The sequence below is a fragment of the Myotis daubentonii genome, chromosome 1, assembly GCF_963259705.1.
Source record: "Myotis daubentonii chromosome 1, mMyoDau2.1, whole genome shotgun sequence".
Taxonomy (NCBI): domain Eukaryota; kingdom Metazoa; phylum Chordata; class Mammalia; order Chiroptera; family Vespertilionidae; genus Myotis; species Myotis daubentonii.
Genome location: NC_081840.1, coordinates 5,515,609 through 5,535,503, shown reverse-complemented (window position 1 = coordinate 5,535,503; position 19,895 = coordinate 5,515,609). Strand labels below are relative to the sequence as shown.

General features: G+C 48.6%; 1 protein-coding gene across 4 annotated transcripts in view; it reads right to left on the bottom strand.

Annotated features, from left to right (window-relative positions):
- EML1 (EMAP like 1) overlaps nt 1-19,895 on the bottom strand; it is a 155,452-nt gene that overhangs the window by 52,225 nt on the left and 83,332 nt on the right. For all 4 annotated transcript variants that reach the window (XM_059686207.1, XM_059686202.1, XM_059686210.1 and 1 more), the window contains exons 2-3: nt 10,463-10,645; nt 1,168-1,303 (exon numbers count right to left, since the gene is read on the bottom strand). In XM_059686207.1, the coding sequence (XP_059542190.1) occupies nt 1,168-1,303; nt 10,463-10,645 (319 nt within the window). The remainder of the gene's footprint in view (nt 1-1,167; nt 1,304-10,462; nt 10,646-19,895) is intronic.

The window sequence follows — 19,895 nt, the reverse complement described above, 5'->3', positions numbered from 1 at the left end:
CCTATCAAAATCTCAATGGCATTTTTTTGGTAAAAACAGAAAAAAATTGTAAAATTCATAAGAAATCTCAGGGGACCCCAAATAACCAAAATAAACTTGCAAAGAAACAAAGTTAGAGGCCTCACACTTCCTGATTTCAAAACATACTGCAAAATAACAGTAATCAAACTGCTGTGGTGTCTTTATTGGCATAAAGACAGATAATACAGACCAATGGAATGGAACAGAGAGCTCAGAAATAAACCGTTGCACATACAGCCAAATGACTTTTGGCAAAGATGCCAGGACTACACAACGGGGAAAGGACAGTCTTTTCAACAAATGGTGCATGGAAAATTGAATATCTATATGCAGAAGAATAAAGGTGGACTGTAGCATGAAGGTTGTGGTAACCTGAATTTTGCCATGTGCCAAGTGTAGGCCTGGGAACAGCATTTTCTTTTGTACCTGGGTTATTCCCCCATTTTTTTTTCCAAAAGAGAATTGTAAGTAAAAAATACAAGACGGTACAGTGTAGTTTAGCTAACAGATTTTTCAAAGGTACTATGATTAAATTTTACAGGGACGTGCAATACGGCACAGGGAATAGAGTCAATAACATTGTAATAGTTATGTACAGAACCAGCTGGGTATTGGACTTACCAGGGGAACATTTTGTAAATGGTATAAATGCCCAACTGCTATGCTGTACACCTGAAACTAATATAAAATAATATAGAATGTCAACTGTAATTGAAAAAGTAAATAAATAAATAGCAAAAAATCTGATTAAATTTTAAAAAGCAGAATAATAAATCTATATGGTTTCTGTTATGGCAACACACCAATATTATACTTTTACAAGCTTTACTTAGAGGAGAAACTGTAAAGTGTCATATAAGAACGGAAATACATTTTTTTAAAGATAGCCTTTTTAAAAAAATGTTTTTTTATTGATTTCAGAGAGAGAGATAGAAACATCAATGATGAGAATCACTGATTAGCTGCCTCCTGCACGCCCCCTACTGGGGATCGAGCCCACCCTTGTCTGGAATTGAACCTTTACTCCACAGGCCCAAGCTCTATCCCCTGAGCCAAACCAGTTAGGGCAGGAATATGTATTTAATATGTATTTAAACATCTGAGATGGATTTCTTTTAGGCTTCCTTTAAGTCACTTTGTGCCTACCTTTTGGTTATTGCCGGCATAGCAGTTTCTTTCCTGGTCCCGGAGGGGGACGGCAGAGAGCCACTAGGTTTCTTTGGTAACACGGTGCCGTTGTTGACAGTGGTTCTTAAAGGCAAGGTCTGCACCAGGGGTCTTGCTGTAAGACAAGCAGAAAAGGAAATCAGAACGTGCCCCTTGTCAAGGTACCTCTTTAAGATCCGTAGAAAGGCATCGATGTTTATCAAAGTCAGCAAAAATGAACAAAGGTGCAAAGGCAACTAACTCAATGGGGATTTTTAGCAAGTGGTGCTGGAACACAGAACCTAGACACCACCCTCACACCTCATTCAGAAACTCACTCACAATGGACCACAGATCTAAGTGTCAAATGCAAAGCGATAAAATTTCTAAATGAAAACATGGGAGAAATGGAACCTGGGTTTGGAGATGACTTTTTTTTTTTTTTTAGATACAACACCAAAAGGGCAATCCATAAAGAAAAAATTAATAGCTTGGACTTCATTAACATTATAAAAATTTTCGCTCTGAGAAAGACATTGTGAAGAGGATAAAAAGAGAAGTCATAGCCTGGGAGAAAATATTTGCAAATCACATGGCTGATAAAGGATTTGTACACAGAATATTAACAAAAAACACATCTAAAAACTCAACAGTAAGCAAACAAACAGCCCATTAAAAAAAAAAAAAGGCAAAAGATCCGAACAGACCCCTCACCAAAGAAGATGCACAGATGGCAAATAAGCATATGAAAAGGTGCTCAGCATCTTTTGTCACCAGGGAAATGCAAATTAAAACAGTAATGAGCTATCTCTATACACCTATTAGGATGGCTAACCTCCAGAAAGCAGACAAAACACCAACTGCTGGGCAGGACCCAGCCACAGGAATTCATGCCTTGCTGGTGGGATTCTCAAGTGTAGTCACTCTGGAAGACAGTTTGGCAGCTGCTATACATAGTCTGACCATACAATCCAGCAATTGAGTGACACGAGGTATTTTTTCAATGATTGGAAAATTCAAGTCTATATAAACCTGCATTTAATATTTATAGCAGCTTTATCCATAACTGTCAACTGGAAGCAACCAAGATATCCTTCCACTGGTGAGTGGATAAACAAACTCTGGTACGTCCATACAGTGGAATGTGACTCGGCAAAAAGGGCAATGAACCAATCCATACGACAACACGGATGAGCCCTATTTCTATGTTGCTAACTGTAGCCTCCCATGACAGCCTATAAAAGGCAAAACTATAGGCACCAAGACCAGATCAGTGGTTGCTAGAGTTTAGCGGTGGTGGTAGTGAGGGGAGGGGTTGACCAGGCAAAGCATCGGAGACTTTTTAGGGTGGTCAAACTCTTCTGAACGCTACTGTGGTGGTGGAAGTGACACGATGCATTTGTCAAAGCCTACAGTGAACCTGAAGGTATGCAAATAAAGTCAATTAGGAGGTGGGGGAACCTCAGGATGGGCTGCAGATTGTGACAAAAGAATCTAACTTAACTACAAAGATATGCTCAGCCTCATGGATGGGAGTGGAGAGGAAAGGTGCTGACAAGTAATTCTGGAAGCGAGGGGAGGAGGTAAGATTACAGAAGGAACTGCACGGAGCCCTGTATTCTACTTAGTTAAGTTGCTTCTCATGGGGGCACAATTCTGAAACCACTATACATTAATACTAGATGGAACAGCTGAGCGAATGCGCGGAGGATGGGTGGAGCCAGGCTTCTCGCTGTCGGAGAGGGTGGTGAAGACCAGCAGGGGGCAGGCTCGAAGGAACAGGTGGTGATGGGGCAGAGGAGGAGACCTCGGATGAAGCCACGCCCAGCTGGACAGAGCTACAGATACAAAATCGTAGACACGTGTGTGTGCACAGGCTGGTGTAAACACATGGATTTCCCAGCTCTGTCTGCTGAGAGCCTAAAGCAGGGACACCCAGTGCACACACCTTGGTTTCTAATATCGTTCTACAGTGAAAGGAACAGCGCCCCCCGGGGAAATACCTGCATCTAGGGCAAGGGCAGGAACATACCACATGAGCCTGGAGCATCTTATAGTGTCAGAGAGTAAGGAAGTGCTAACAAAACCCAAAAACTCTGTATTGATGACGGGATGGTGAGTCAAAGGGAGGCAGGAGCCAACAGAAAGCTCCCGACAGCCAAAGCTGGAACAATTTGAGCAACGAGATAAATCAAGCTGCATTGGATTGTAGCCCCAAGTTTAAAATAAATGCCGAGTCCACACTGATGCACACAGGTGACTGAGTAAATGACTGAATGGGGGAGAAGAGATCAACGCCCATGTGGTCAGTCCCCTGTGTCTTGGCCTGGCTATCGAGACTGGAGGCTCCTGGAAGTGGCCTGTGACGACACCCCACCCAGGAGGTATTCGACATGTATTTGTGGACCCGGCTGCATTAAATTCCGATAACAAAATCCCTGCTTCAAAGGAAAGGCATTATGTTGCCACTTCTGAGTCACTCCCTCGTTTTGTGCATTTGGGCCCAGTGGGCCTAGCACACCCGACAGGTAGTGTGACCGCAGGCAAGACCCCCGGGCCCATTTTCCTAACCCATAAAGTAGAGGCTTTAGTCTGCAAGTGCTCCAAGGGCGTCCCCTCCTGCTCTGAGGCCTATGATCCTGACTCATGTGAGAACGGGCTCTGAAAAGCAACACCCTGGTGGGTTCTCTTTGACTTGCCAACCCGCAGGAAGTGAAAGGAGAAGAGTCCGAGGTGGAAGTGGACAGGCCCAGTGGGGGGAGGGGGGGAGTGAGGAGAACGGGGAGCTGGAGACCCAGGCACAGGTGTGGCGCCGGGGCCAGCAGTGAGTTGGCATACATGCAACAGAAGGTCCCCACATGCTACCTGGAGTGAAACTCCTGCACACCATCCACAGGGTGGTGACGGGACTCTGGCTGTGAGGCATTCCGAATGTCAGGTCTAAAACGTGCACACGCAAGCCTGAAAGGAACATGTTTCTCATCTTTCTAAGTGGTCGACTGGAGGAACCAGACTTCAAAAAGTACTATCCATGAGAATATTTTTTCAAAACTACAGTTGATGCAAGTATGGAAATTCAAGTGTAGCTGGTCAAATCTACCAATGCCTATTATGACAGTGATACTAAGTTATAATCTAAGATCAAGACTGATATTAAAAACTCAATGTGCAACATTTGATAAGTAAAACGTTCCACTAGGCCTAAAAATAAATTCAATTATGCAAAGCATGACTATGTGCATGATTACATGTGAAATCCACAGTTTAGCTTTAGCATATCTGACCAGTGTGGACCTAGAATTCCCAATTACCTTTTTAAAAATTTAAAATATGTCTATATTTGGAATTGGAGAGGGCTACCTGCTTTTGCTAAATTGTAAGACAAAGTAGATAACTGATTAAGTGCTGGGGACGATTCCTGTCACCAATACCCAGGGAAACTGCAGATGCTTCTAATTCTACCTTTGATCCAGTAACCCTACTTCCAGGAATCTACCCTAACGATGTGCTGGAATAATACAACATGGCATATGTACAATTATTTTTAAATTATTTGTAAAACAAAGGACCGCCAATAGGGACTGGCATCAACCATGGCTCATCCCCACAGTGGAGTACTATGCAGCGGTGTAAAAGGAAAGAGGTATTTTTCTTTCTACTTTTATATACATGTGAACATTTTCATAAAACAAAGTTCAAAAACAATCTTTCTTGGTCTCTGAAAAAGTGACTATACCTACTAACCCTTTTCTATAAATCACTAAAGAATTCACACCTAAACTGGGGAGGGAGTGAGAAAACGGAAGGAACTGTGGTGTGCTCTGTGCAATAGAAAGCAGAAGGGACTTTCCCTAAGAACTGATGGGTAAGGCGAGAGAAAAGGAGAAAGCACAGTCGACGGGAGAGAGGGGAAAAACTGTGCTGTAACTGTGGTTTACCAGGATAAAGAACTAAGTTCATGTTTCTTTAATTTAACTCACTGCAAATTTGCTAGTTGTCTCTATCTAATAAGATTTGTGAGGGGACCATAACATGATCTTTCACACAATTATGTGCTGAATAGGATCTACTGTACTTGGGAAGCTTTGCCAATCAAATCAGACCTTGAGAAAAGAGCCCTCGTTCCCAGTCATATAACTATGCGTTTCTTAAAGATTTGACTTGATTTGCATAATGCGAATCTGAATAACACTGCTAAGAGGTGAGCACAGCAAAGCAGCATGGGTGGCGGGAAGAATCCCCTCGTGCGTCCAGTGGCCTTGGGGTCCAGACCCAGATCCCCCCTCACTAGCTGTGTAGCCTGGGGCAGATCATTCCGTCCTGGAGGCTGCTGCCTCCTCCGTGAAATGGGCATGTTAATACCTCCCTCAAAGGATTGTGGGAGGTGAAATGAACTGGTAGACCCGATATCTACTGCAAAGCCCAGCCCCTAGCAGCTAATGAGTGGTAGCTACGGTGACATTTTAAACATCAGGAGAACTGTCCGCAGCAGAGGCTACGCTGTTAAAGATCACCAGCACCGCCAGCAGGGGCGTTTGGTTATATTTATTAAGTCTCTGATCACCAATGAGGCTATTGATAAAAAAGTCTGCAAAGGGACATGAAAGTTTTACAAAAAGCAAGCTGTCCAATTGCAGCCAAATTAAAATGAGCAACAGGAGCTACTCGCTGGTTAATGTCAACAAAGCCCACGACCCAGATGCTGGGGCAACAACCATATTGCAACCCACATTTTACATGTAGAACCCCATGACGCTCTCCTGGCACTGACAGGGCAGTTAGCCGAGCACGTGTACAATGGATCCGTTATTCATTTAACAAATTCGTGAAGCACGTGAGCCAACTCCAGCCCCGGAAGCCAGCGGAGAGCCTGCTGCTTGCCTCAGAGCAGCGAAGGGCAGATTTGGTGAGAACGGAGGCACTTTTAAACATAAATGTCTTTTGCTTATGAAGGACTATTCACCAAAGAACATTTAGAAGCCAACTAATGTAGAAATGTAAAACATCATACTTCTACCACCGAGGGGAAAACCCGACAATAACTGTTGGTATGGTTCTTTCAAATGTTTGCATAGATTAGGTCTATGTAGTTGGAATAGAGTCTTTACAGCTTGATATCCTGCTTTTGGCTCCTAATATAATACATAATACATGAGCATTTTGCTGTTGTTTCCAATCAGATATTTTTAAAGATACACAGCGTCCAATCAGGAGGTGCCACAGTTTTCTGGCCATGCCCTGCACTTGCTTCCCCCTTTTGTTTCCCATCCAATTCCCCTTGTGCATAATGCCACAATGAACCCCTTTATTCACAAGCGTTTTCTGTATTTACACTCACAACAGCAAGAGATAAAGGGTCAGTTCATGTCATTCTACCAGCAGCGAGTGCAGCCCCACTGCAACCACCACGCTGAGAGAACCTGAATACTAGCGGGAGTTTTAGAACACACGCCCCGCAAGCGGGCTGATCCTCTCTGCTCCGCTCTATGGTAAGCCACGCTCAGCAAATCTTCCCGTCTGCACGTGGACCCGACGTGGACAAAGCTAACGCTGTAGGCAGACATTCTCTACAGTAAAGACACAGGTGAGGCAACCAGTTCTTAATATTAAAAACATATGAAAGGAAAAGGAAAAAGAGGTAGCACGGTGTGGGGGCTGGGCTGAGTTTGGCTATGAGCCAGTCTCGCTGGGCTAAGAAGAGTTGGGGAATGAGTGCAGTAGGCCATTCTAAGGCAGGAGAATATTGTAAAAAGGACGAGTAGCCCGAGACACACTCCCTCCACTTAAACTAGGTCCACAGGCACTTGTGGGGGTGGCCGCAGTCTTCCGTCTCAGGAAGCCTCGCACTTGATCTGGGTGAGTTATGTCGGGGACCGCAGTTCTCGCTGTCACACTGGTTAAGTCCTAGGAGGAAAGACCAGGTGAGTCCCAGCTGGGACAGCTTGCCTCTCCTCCAGCAAGTGGAGAGGAACCGGAACGATCGTCCATGGCCTCGCCGGCCACGCTGAGGCCAGTGAGTGGACGGTGCAGTCCACCCACCGGGGACGGGACAGCACCGGCCACAGCTCACCCTGCACTTGCTCTGAGCGCTGGATGCTGGCTGCGGCCCAGCCCCGTCCCTGCCGCTGCGAACAGCACAGGGATGTGCACTCAAGCTCAAGACAGAGCCCTCAGCTTTGACACCTAACCTTGGCGGGTGGGGTGGGGTGGCGGGGGAGGGTGGAGAGGGGTCACTGAATATTTAAAAGTTAGAATGCCACGTGTCCAGGCTAGTTCAGGCCTGTATTAGGATGGCCAGCCAGAGTGAAGTGATAACAATGTGGCCTTTTAGAAACCAAAGGAGGTTTGTCTAAAACCCATCTTCTCTAAAAGATGCCCCAACCAAACCAGGCCTGCGGAGTGCCAGCCTTCCAGGCAGGGGGTGTGCGTGGGGGCCAACGCGGGCCCTCGGAAGCAACAGCACCCAGAGCTGGTGAAGGACACCTCCTCCCAGCTCCAGTGTCCTGTGTGGAGGGAGCAGCAGGTGAGCCGGAGAACCACCCCTCCCTCAGGGCTCCACCCCGCACCGGCCTCTGTAGCCTTTCTCCGTTTCTTGACGTGACCTTCTGGCTGTTCTGCTTTGATTTACTTTCACAGAAGGATGTTATAAGAAACACCAGCTCTAACCATGAAAAAAGTGATTTCTCATAGGAGTTTTACAAAAATCAAACTGCACTCTGTTTTTTAAATCCTCACAGGAGGATATTTCTTCCATTGATTTTTAGAGAGAGTGGACAGGAGGGAGGGAGGGAGGGAGGGGGGATAGAACCTACAACTCAGGTATGTGCCCTTGACTGGGGATCAAATCTGAGATCCTTTGGGCCCAGGCTGGCACCCCAACTACTGAACCCCACCACCAGCCAGGGCAAACTTTACTGTGAATCAAGAAAAGATAACTCCTGGACAGCCTTCTCTTATTATCTCCCCCCCCCCGCCCCCCCCCCCCCCCCCCGCCTAATTTTCTAAAAATAAAGACATTGCAAAAGTCTGGAGTTTTGCATGAAGCAACTACTTCGAATGTACCCTTTAAGATACAGTAGTCATCACAATTATTTTGGGAAAGCTGAGTAGGTCAAGAATACCTAAAATAGCCTGGTTTCTATTTAAAACGCCCGATTGCTTTGCCATTTAGTAGGAGAGAAAGATTACTTGAAAGAATTATTCAAAATGCAGACGTTGCTAACGTGTATATCTCATAGGAGCTGGCGGTGACGACCCCAAAGCACAAAGAAATAGACTTCCTTCCACAGGAATGTGAACACAGCCGAGTCCTGGAGGAACAGCTTGCACCCGTGGGAGGCAGGCCCCTCCTGACTCCAGGAAAGCATGGGAACTGTCAATCACCTGTCAAATCCAAATGAAATAAGAAAGTCCATTTTAAAGGGACATTACAGCCCGGCCGGTGTGGCTCTGTGGTTGGGCATCTGTATCTATGAATCAGGAGGTCAGGGTTTGATTCCTGGTCAGGGCACATGCCCGGGTTGCCGGACTCGATCCCCAGTGTAGGGTGTGCAGGTGGAGTCGATCAATGATTCTAATCATTGATGTTTCTATCTCTCTCTCCCTTCCTCTCTGAAGTAAATAAAAATAAAAGAAAGGGACATTACAGGCCACAATCTCAAATGTTCTAACCCAGTGGTTCTCAACCTTCTGGCCCTTTAAATACAGTTCCTCATGTTGTGACCCAACCATAAAATTATTTTCGTTGCTGCTTCATAACTGTAATGTTGCTACTGTTATGAATCGCAATGTAAATATCTGATATGCAGGATGGTCTTAGGCGACCCCTGTGAAAGGTTCGTTCGACCGCCAAAGGGGTCGCGACCCACAGGTTGAGAACCGCTGTAAAACTAACCGAAGGAATTCCACAGACAAGAGGAATTTAATTCCGCTTTGGAGGGTGGCCACGAGGAAAAGTCATTCTGGCAAAAGGTGAGCCACGTGTATGGGCTGGAAGCAGACATCAGGGCACAAACTAGCCAGACAGAAGCTGTCAGGAGGCAATTCATTCCCAACATTCCAAAAAGAAGGTCCCTACCAAGTGACTTAAACAAAAACACTGCAGGCCAGAAGGGAGTAGAAAGAAATATTTAAAGTGATGAATGCCAAGAACCTACAACCAAGATTACTTTATCCAGCAAAGCTATCATTCAGAATTAAAGGTCAGATAAAGAGCTTCACAGATAAGGAAAAGCTAAAGGAGTTCATCACCATCAAACCAGGATTATATGAAATGCTGAAAGGTATCCTTTAAGGGATAAATACCACATGATCTCACTCATTTGTGGAATATAATGAACAACATAAACTGATGAACAAGGACTGATCCAGAGACGGAGAGGCATTGATTGGACTGTCGGGCCTTGGAGGGAAAGTAGGGGAGGGTGGGGGTAAGGGGGAGAGATCAACCAAAGGCCTTATATGCAAGCATACAGGCCTAACCAATGGACATGGACAACGGGGGGGGGCATGACGGGGGGGGGAGGGTAGGGGATAACGTGGGGATAAGGACACATATGTAATATCTTAATCAATAAAAAATATATTAAAAAACACACAAACAAACAAACAAACAAACAAAAAACACCACTGCCTTTGTTGTGTGTTGTTCCCAGTGCCTGGGAAATGAAAGGAGTATCCATTTCCCAGAAGCCCACAGGGCACAGGAGCCTGGGGGAGGCTGTGCTCATGGAGAGCAGAGAACGGGGTTCAAGGGAAACGGGGTTGCCCAGGAGGAGCTCACTAGCTAGTGCGTGTGTGTGTGCGTGTGTGTGTGCGTGTGTGCGTGCGTGTGTCTGTATGTGTGTGCGCGCGTGTGTGTGTGCGGGGGGTGGGGGGGCAAGGATAAACCTCAGGGCTCTGAGCTCCTCAGGGAGGGCCCAGCCTCAGGTGTAAGGTGAGCACTGAGAAGGGGCGGGGAGTTAGCCAGCGCCTCCCAAGGGCACCCACGGGAGGGTGGGCAGGGTTTCTTGCAACTGAACTCTGTTCCAGAGAATCTGGATGAACAACTGTTCTCATTCCTCGGCCCCCCAGCATTTACTGGTCACCGACAACTGTCCCCTCCGGGCCGCACGTCACCGACATCAAGGAGACACTGCCCTGGCCCGCGGGGTGACTGTCCACGCTGCGGCTGTGGCTGTGGCCGCGGCACTCTTTTTCTGCGTGTGGGTCCCTGTCAGTATCAGAGCAGTGTGGCCCGGGGAGGGGCCGACCAGGAGGCCGACCCCCTCGCACTCCTGGCGACGCGAACACTCACCTTTGGTAGGTCCTTTCCTGCTGAGCACGGCCTGCTGCTCCTCCGTGACGTTCAGCCGCCGCACCACGTCGGCCAGAGCCGACTTCAGCAGCTGGATGTCGTCCTCTTGCATCTGGACCCGCTGCTCCAGGGAGGCGATGCGGTCCGTCACCTCCATGCTGCTTGCCGCGGAGGCGCTGTCATCTGAACCCAAGGAAAGGAGCAAGTGAGTCTCACGTGCACCCCAGGGAAGCCAGCCCGGCACTCACGCCCAGCCCAGCCATCGCTGCAACAGAGTAATTAAACCCAAAGGCGGTGGTCTCCCTGCAGAATCACCTGGAGCCTTTAAACAAAAGGCTGCACTTCCTTCTACTAGTCTCCCTCCACCTTGGGAGTGCTCCTCACTGCTTATTTATTTATTATTTCTAATCCTCACCTGAGGATATGTTTTCATTGATTTTTGGAGAGATAGGAAAGGAGAAACATCGATGCGAGGGAGAAACATGGGTTAGCTCCCATATGTGCCCCAACCAGGAATCGAACCTACAACCTTTTGGTGTACGGGATGATGCTCCCACCACCTGAGCAACCCAGCCAGGGCAGGGCTGCTCATGTTTTAGACTGTGTTGTAACTGCTACTGTATGTTCTAGATGCAGGCCGCCTTATCTCTTCCATGACAGCAGAGGACCTTGGAGGTAGCAGGGTGTTGGAACCTGTCTACTTCAACTTCCCACACATGGCCCAATCCACGCACGGTCTCCCAGCTTTTGCTCCAACAATGCACAGGTAGGTCAGATAGTCACGAGGCCACACCACCCATCGGGCAAGCCCTTTAGGGACTGGCTACGCTGACCAAGCAGTATGAGGGGTGCATCTGTGCGGTGTGTGTACCCGTAGGACCATGGTAACCACATTTTCTTGTTCGGAATCGCTGGTCCCCAGTCCTCCTCAAGGGGCACCAGGCCCTGCACGATCTTCCCGCCTCCCTGACCCCGGTTATGTCGTCTCCCCTTGGGCACCACGCTGCGGCCGTGCTGACCTCCCTCCCGCCTGCGGCTTCTGTATCTGCTGCCGCCTTTGCCTGAAACATTTCTCAACCAGCTTTTTCCATAATGAAAGTCCCCGATCTTTACGTCTCCACTCAAGTGGGAGCCCTTCAGAGAGCCTTTTTAACAGCCTTACTAACGCTGCCACGTGGCAATTCTTCAACCTTGTTTCTTGCTTCAGAGCTTCACTGCAAACTCTGACTGCGCCTGTGCCTACTCACTGTCTCCGTCTCCGAGCTAAAATGTTCGCATCAGAGTCGCTCTGCTTCCAGGTACAGCAGACCCTGCTGGACAGCACCCCCTGCAGAAAGCAAGTATGAAGCCTGGAAACACACACAACAGCTTCCTGAAGGTTCTAGAAGCGGGCCCTGCAGCACAGACACTCTGATGGGGGGTTATATGCGCTTGGCGGAGGCAGATGGACGACGACGCAAGTAAATTCCCTCGTCTGTGGTGTTCAGCCAGAGCCAGGTGCACACGACGGGGGAGGGTTCGTGCGGAAAGCCCGTCAGAGTTTCATCCCTAAGAAAACCCAAAGTGAAGTCCAAAGACGGTGAACACTGAAGAAAGCGGGGAAATCCCAGGAAGGAAAAAGCCAGAGGGGATCCCCAAACTGTCTATACACACACAGGGTCTCACGGACTCAACCATCCAGCTAGCTAACTACAAAAGATCCGGCTGGGACCGGAGCTGCAGCCTAGAAACGGAGCTCGCAGTTCAAGTCCAACGAGAAAGGTCCCCACTGAGACAGAGGGAACAGTGCCCATTGGAGAAAACAGAAAACAGCATCTCCACCGCTAAGCATTCATCACGCCCGGGTGCAACCCAAGGACACTCAGGACATCGAAGAATCAAGATACGGAAGACATTCTCAAGAGAAGAGAAAACAAGTTGAGTACAAATCCAAAACGAATAAACCATTGGAGCTAACAGAAAACACTCGATTATACCCTTCCTTAAAGAACAAACAGGCCTCGGAAAATATGTTCAATGTCAACAGCCATTAGGAAGATGCAAATGAAACCCACAGTGAGATAGCACTACACACCTGTGGGAATGGTTCGAATATAAAATACAGACAAAACCAAAGGCAGTGAGAATATAGGGCAAAGGAAGCTCTGCTACATGGCTGGTGGGCACACATAATGGTATGGCCACCCTGGAAAACGGTTTAGCAGTTTCTTATAAAGTTAAACGTATACTTATTACCATGTGACCTCGCAATCTAGGCACTGACTCCAGAGAAGTGAACACTCGCGTTATAGTGGCTCCATGCATACGTGGTAACGACGGGAAGCCATTCAGGTGCGCTCCAACTGGTGCATGGACTGCGGTGGTGCACCATGCAGTGGAGTACTGCACAGGGACAGAAAGGAGTGACCGATGGACACATGCAACGATCGATGGATACATGGACGGCTCTCCAGGCATTATGCTGAGGGAAGGAAGCCGGTCTCCAAGGTTACACACTGTATGATTCCATGCATGAGATTTCTACAAGACAGGGCCCTAGGGAAGAACAGATCAGTGGGTGCCAAGGGCTGGGGGGTACAGCACAAGGGCGTTTGGGAGAGTATAGAAAAGCTCTGTGTCCTTATGGTGGTGGTGGTTATGTGCATCAAGGCCGTGTTACATTTACAGTGACAATTTTGTTGTAAGATACCTCTTAAAAGCCTATTAAATTCATTTCTTTAGGGGGAAAAGATAATCACCATTCAAATGAACTTAAAAAGCAGATTTAATGCACTGATTAAAATGGGATTTATTTTAAATATGAAAAAAAAGACTGTGTTAAAATACACTGAATTATCTCAAAATGGGAATTTTGTTGAATGTTAAGCTAAAAAACAAAATAACCTTCTGAAGCCCTGGCTGGGTACCTCAGTTGGTAAGAGTGTCGCCGGGATATGCCGAGGTTGCAGAACAGATCTTCAGTCATACAAGGGCACATACAAGAAGCAACCAATGATGCATAAATAGGTAGAATAACAAATCAATGTCTCTCTCTCTCCTTCCCTTCCTCCCTCCTCTTTTTTTTCCTCCTTCCCTCCCTCCCTTCCATTCTCTTTAAAAATCAATGGAGCCCAGCTGGCCTGGCTCAGTGGTTGAGCACTGATCTATGTGCGAGGAGGTCATGGTTGGATTCCAGGTCTGGGCCCATGCCTGAGTTATAGGCTCAATCCTCAACAAGGGGCATGCAGGAGGCAGCTATCAATGATTCTCTCTCATCATTGATGTTTTCATCTCTCTCCCTCTTCCTTACTCTCTGAAATCAATACAAATTACACACACACACACACACACACACACATACACACACACACTTTTCGAGAGTCCAAGCAAGAGCAGGTCTACCCACTGGCTTTGGCAGCCAGGGGTTGCTTCTGCTTGTTGAGGTTGGCTGCTATTATACCCTCTCAGCAAAGGGACGTTTCAATGAAAGCTGGTACTTGTAGCTCATTTGAGAGAGGCCGTCCTTACGTTCTATAGCACATCTCGTGGAAGGACAGGTCCTGTGGGATTTCCCCACGTGTCCTCGGGCCAGCGTGGGAAAACAAGCAGGTCCCCCTTCATAATGTCACGCCAAGTGCGAGGGAGGAAAGCAGGACCAAAGGTCATGTTCCATCTGTCTTCCCTCTGAGGAGCTCAACAGCTGGATGAAATCCTCCAACGTGTGAGCAAGAGACAGGAGGGCAAGTCTGTGTGACAGCTGCCACCTGGGATCCTGGGCCACCGCACATCTCGCCAGGAAGGCCGTGGCCGCAGGAAGAAGGCAGGGAGGGGCTCCTGAGCTAAGCCCGTGTTGGAGAGGACTTGCAGAAGAGGCAAATGCTGTGGTCATTCTTAGCATGGACTCTGGGTTCAAATCCGCCCTCCTACTTGCCAGTGTGTGGTGTAGGGCACAGTATTTCATCCCTCTGTGCCTCTGTTTCCCCATTTGTAAAACAGGGACAACAGTTATCTAATGTTGTAACGTGAAATGAGTTGATATATGTAGAGCACTTAGGCTATCCTTTCGCAGGTAGTGAATGTAAGCTATGATTAAGCGATTATTACTGATAAAAATTACCAAAGTAGATTCAAGTTGAACATTTCCTTGAAAATTCCTATATGCTGTCTAGACACCGACATGCAAAATAGTACTGAAAAATTAATTGGAAATCGGTGCTTTATTAATAATGTGTGTTTTTCATGTCATAAAAGAATCTGGCACACAGACTCCTACGCGTTTCTGCCATCTCCTGGGGTTGAGCAGACCGCGGCCGGGAGAGGGCCCCCTGCTCACCGCTGAGCCTGAGCACGTGGCTGCGGGGGCCAGCACGGCACTGACGAGGACTGCCTGGCAGGCTCTGTCGCACAGCCTTGAGTTTTCAAAACAATTACAACAACATATCAAGTGCGATAGGCCTGCTCTGAGTTCTAAAAAGTTATGGTGCAAAAGAGCATCCGCGTGGCCTCAGTTTGGCCTGCAGGTGGCTTTACTAAAACCGCATGCAACAGACTCTGTTTTCATTCCATTGCGAAATTTGTGTAAGAAAAAGTCTCATTTAAAAATTTTACCAAAAAAACCCCCAAATAAAAAACAACCCGCACCCCAAACCCAACAAAAAACCCGAACCACCTGAACACACCTGCCCTCAAATACAAGTGATTATAAACCGAATGCCAGACCCGCAAAGAGAACCTCCATTCACGAGACCGGCTGCGCTGTTCCCTAAGGCACGACCGGGTGCTTCCGATCGCCGCCGCCGCCGCCGCTGCCGCGTGACCCTGGGAACTGATGCTCCGCAGGCAGCCCCCTCCGGACGGAGCGTGTGAGCGGCGTGGCGTTCTTACCCTTCGTGTGCACAGCCAGGCCAGGGTTCAAACGACCTTACCCTCCAGTGCAGCCGGGAAGGGGCTGACTCGCACATGAAAAGCACAACCCAAAGCCTGGCTTAACCGATACCCCCTTTCCCACCTCTGAACCCGGCACAGGGTCCCGCAGCACAAGACGGGGGAGTTCACCTGAGTTCCGTCAAAGGAAACCTCATGAGACTGGGAATCCCACACAAAGAAAGCCCTTATTTATGTTCAAGTCATTTTCGCTCCTGTATCTATCTCTACAGCTGATCCAAGGAGGTCATTAAAAGTTTTAATAATACAGCCTCCATCTTTTCCTCAGTTTCACATCCTTGTCAAGCTTCCTAACTTCATGGAGTTGGGGAAGAGGAAGGGGTTGAAAAGAAGAACATTCTCTCTATTCTTACCTGTTGGGTTTTTAAACTTCTGTCTGAACTAGAACTACTGGCTGGGGCTGGGGCTGGGGCACCCACTCGCTTCCTTAGGAAGCCAAAGGGACCCACCGGGGACTATCTCAATGATCAGGCACACAAACTGGCGCTATGTCAAGGGCAGGCAGGGCCTAACCCGGGCGGAACCAGCCGCAGGGTGCGAGGCCCTCAGTGCGGATGTCTCAGTGGCCATGGGTTCTGGAAGCTGCTCTGCCTCCTCCGCCAGCAGCACACCTTCTTGGGGCTCAATTCCAGCCTCGTGGCATCTTGTTGAGGTCCAGGCACAGCTCAGGAAGCCAGTCCTCGGAAAGGCTGGTGATCGGCGCCGCTGCACTGGGCGGCCGGGGGCCCGGGAAAAGCACTGACGTGGCGTCCAGATCGGGCAGGGCCGGTTCCTGGGCCTGCCACTCATTAGCCGCGTGACTCAGGCAAATGACTGACCACTCCGGGACACCCCACCTGCTTCCTGAGGTTCCTGAGGATAAATGTTAAGGTACATGAAACATCCGATACAATGACGGCAGGCAGATGCTCAGCACAGGTGGCAGTGGGGCGTGCGTCCAGTTTGTTGTTGTTACTATTACTGTTCATAACAGCGAAAGGCAAACACTGGCCTCTGGTGAAACCAACATCAACAATAGTTACTGAGCACATTCGCGAGAACTGTGCGTGCTGGGCCCCGGGAGGCCCGGACCAGAGCAGACGGGAGCACCTCTGGTCAGTCCAGGAGATGTGCCAGTGGCCTTAGGGGAGAGGACAGTTCCATCTACGCCCCCGTACTGGGAGCACGTGATTCGTGGGCAAAGGACGGACCAGGCCTCACATCCATGGCTCCGTCTCAGACTTGGTGCCCGTGAGAACGTAGCCAAACGCCTCTTCCTTCTTAAAGTGATGTCATGGGTCCAGGTAGCACCTACATCACCTCTGGTTCCACAGGCAGAAAGAGGTCCTTGAGGCTCTGCCCTTACCGTGGATCTTCAGGTGGCTCCTGTGGCTATGACTTTTAAGTTGAATTACCATCTTACCGTAAAAAGTGGCACAAAAAGATCTCCCAGTAACCTGTCTGTTTCATTGTATTCAAAGGGCGAGGGAAGCGCACTCTTTTCTCCATTTCCAGGACTGTCTCGTTACCTAGAGATGAACACAGCTCTTGGCCCTGCAGGTCTGGTGCTATGAAGACCTGCGGCTGCCTGAGTGAGTCCCGGAAGTCCAAGGGGCTATCGATTTAAAAAGGTTCACTTAGAATCTGCCCTTCACCTTGAGATGTTCCTACTTCCTTCTCTCTTCACTTGAAACAAGAACAGCTGCCCTTTATTCCCACGGTGCCCGACGCTTCGCCTCTCGATGTGGCTCCAGGCCACACAGCATCCTCCCATCGCACGGTGACACTGGAGAAGCGTCCACCTCATCTGACTCACGCAGCAGAAAGCGACAGGCTGGGGACCATGGAAGGCTCGGCTCTTCCCACTGTATCGCGTGGTCCACCCAATGACGGGCATTCATTCCAGTGGGACTTGCATGGTACTAAGTAAAATATGCATCATTTTACCTTTTCCAAAATATTAGACAAATTTGGGGGGGGGGATCTTATTACAGGGTTTAGTATTTTAGAACCAGTCAGGTGAGCAGGGAGGAATGACAGCCTTTCACTCAGTAACCTGCAGGTATACTTCTCATGACAGCTGCTTTCCATGGTGGCACTGTTTGCGGAAAAGCTGTGCTATACTGTCACACCTGGACCATCCTGAAACAGAGAGGCCGTGTGGGGAGGCCCTACCTCCTCTGCTGGGTCAGGGTCTGGACCGGCCCCTCGCATGTGCAGCTCTGAGGCCCTGCCCTGGCTGGGGGGCTGCCGCTGCCTCTCTCCTGAGACCCCTCATTCTCCCGATTGCGTGGGTCAGTCAGGAACCCGAGCTTTGTTCGTCCCTGGGCTGGACCTGCCAAGTGAGCGTCAGCCCTGAGATTCATCACAGAAAATCACAAGAACGGACCCTACCCAGTGGTCCACCTGTCTCAACAGCTACCGTTCGCACCTGGCTGTGAAGTGATCCTACAACAGCCCTTGACTGGAGTGGATGCAGCCTCTGCCTGCTGATGACAGGAACTTCAGCAGAGCCTCTTGAACCTGTGTGTGTGTGTGTGGGGGGGGGGGGGAGTGGTATAAAGATCTTTTCTGAGTCTTCGGTTGTGAAACTGGAGACCAGGATAAACACATACATCACCTTGAGGAGCAACACGTGACTATGCTGAATTCAGATGACATGATGTGGTTTAAAGAAAACACATTTTTTGTTCAATTCAATAAAATGTTATTGAGCATCCTTCTGGGCCAGACCTCGTGCCGGCAATGCAGTGACCATGCAACCTTCTAAACCGTAGGGCGCTCAGTCTGCCAGGGGAGAGACTGGCCCACAGATAACCAGCCCAGAAACAGAGGACCCAAAGAGAGCGACCGCACAGCCCCCACGCCCCGACCACCAGCTCGGCAAGAAGGCCGGCTCCAGATGTAACGCGAGGACCAGAGAAGCCCAGACCAGAACACAGGTGCCGGAGGAAGAGCAGGATTTCAGGTGAGCTTCTGAGTTTCAATGAATGAAGCAAGAATAAGAACAATCACAGAAAGAACAGCCTGGACATTCTCGAGTTGAGTATTTAGGAAACAATGACTTTATTTTGAAATATACTCTCTTTTCATTTTTGCCTGACAAAGACCTCCCACGGAAGCCTGGGAGCCTTCAAAGTCTTTGGAGTGTCCTTTTAATACCACGCACACACATGTGCATACACACAAATGCACACACTCCACACACGTGAGCACATGCACACACATGCACTCACATACACGTATGCACACACGTACATACACACCTCTACCTCTGCAGGAGTTATCTTGCTTCTTGTTCCTGTGAGAAACTACAAGACCCAGGTACTTCAAGGCTGTTCAACCCTTTTCCCCACGGTCTTAAAGCAAATACGGGATCCTGCCTGCAGTTGAGCAGAAAAGCGGCCCCCAGTGACGTGTGACAATATGCTTTACAATGTGGCCTCTGCGCTGGGCCCAGTGGCCCCAGGAGCACAGGCAGGAAGGGCGCATCCAGCGTCTGGGACAGCTGGGATGACAGAGGAAAAGACTACAGCCTTTCAGCAGCACTCCTAGCAAGTCCGGCAGGTTGCCAAGTCCTAACCGTAGGAGGAAAGATGAAAATGATGGAGGTGGGGGAGGGGCGAGCAGACAGAATAGTACGCATGAGCGTAGGACTTGGAAAAGATCTGGCGCTGTGGTCCCAATTCTATTTTACAGGGAGACCACCAATTGCAACATTCGCCCGTTACATCTCTAGATAAGATGTCATCCATCAGCTCCTAAACTGACTTAACAGAAAGTTATCTAAAAAGGTAGCTTTAAGAAGAGGTTATTTGCTACATCGTTTCAAAACCTCTCAGCAGAAAGAACATGAGCCTTGGCTGGTGTGGCTCAGCTGGCTGGAGCATCGTCCTGTGCACCGAAGAGTCTTGGATTCCACTCCCAGTCAGGGCACACACCTGGGTTCCCCAGAGGCAATGGTTGATGTTTTGTTCTCACATTGATGTTTCTCTCTATCGCTTCCTCTTTCTCTCTCTCTCTCTCTCTTTCTCTCTCTCTCTCTCTCTCTCTCCAGTAAAAATATATCCTCAGGTACGGATTTTGAATACATAATAAAATAAAAGCTATTATTATATTAATTTTTTCTATTAATTTCCATTAGTATAAAATGTTTCTGTTTGAAGTACTATACAGTTACATTATCATAGCACTGACCGTCTTCTAGACCAGTGGTCGCCAACGGGTGGTCCATGGACCACTGGTGGTCCATGAGGTCCGAAAGGTTGGCGACTGCTGTTCTAGACTGAACAGTTCGGATTAGTTTCAAACAATATTCCCTCGCACGAAAGTTTGTCCTTTGATAGTTGAGATGAAAACTCTTGCCCGGCTGGTGTGGCTGAGTGGTTGAGCGTCAACCCATGAACCAGGAGGTCACGGTTCAATTCCAGGTCAGGGCACATGCCCAGGTTGCGGGCTTGATCCCCAGTAGGGGGCGTGCAGGCGGCAGCTGATCAATGATTGTCTCTCATCATTGATGTTTCTATCTTTC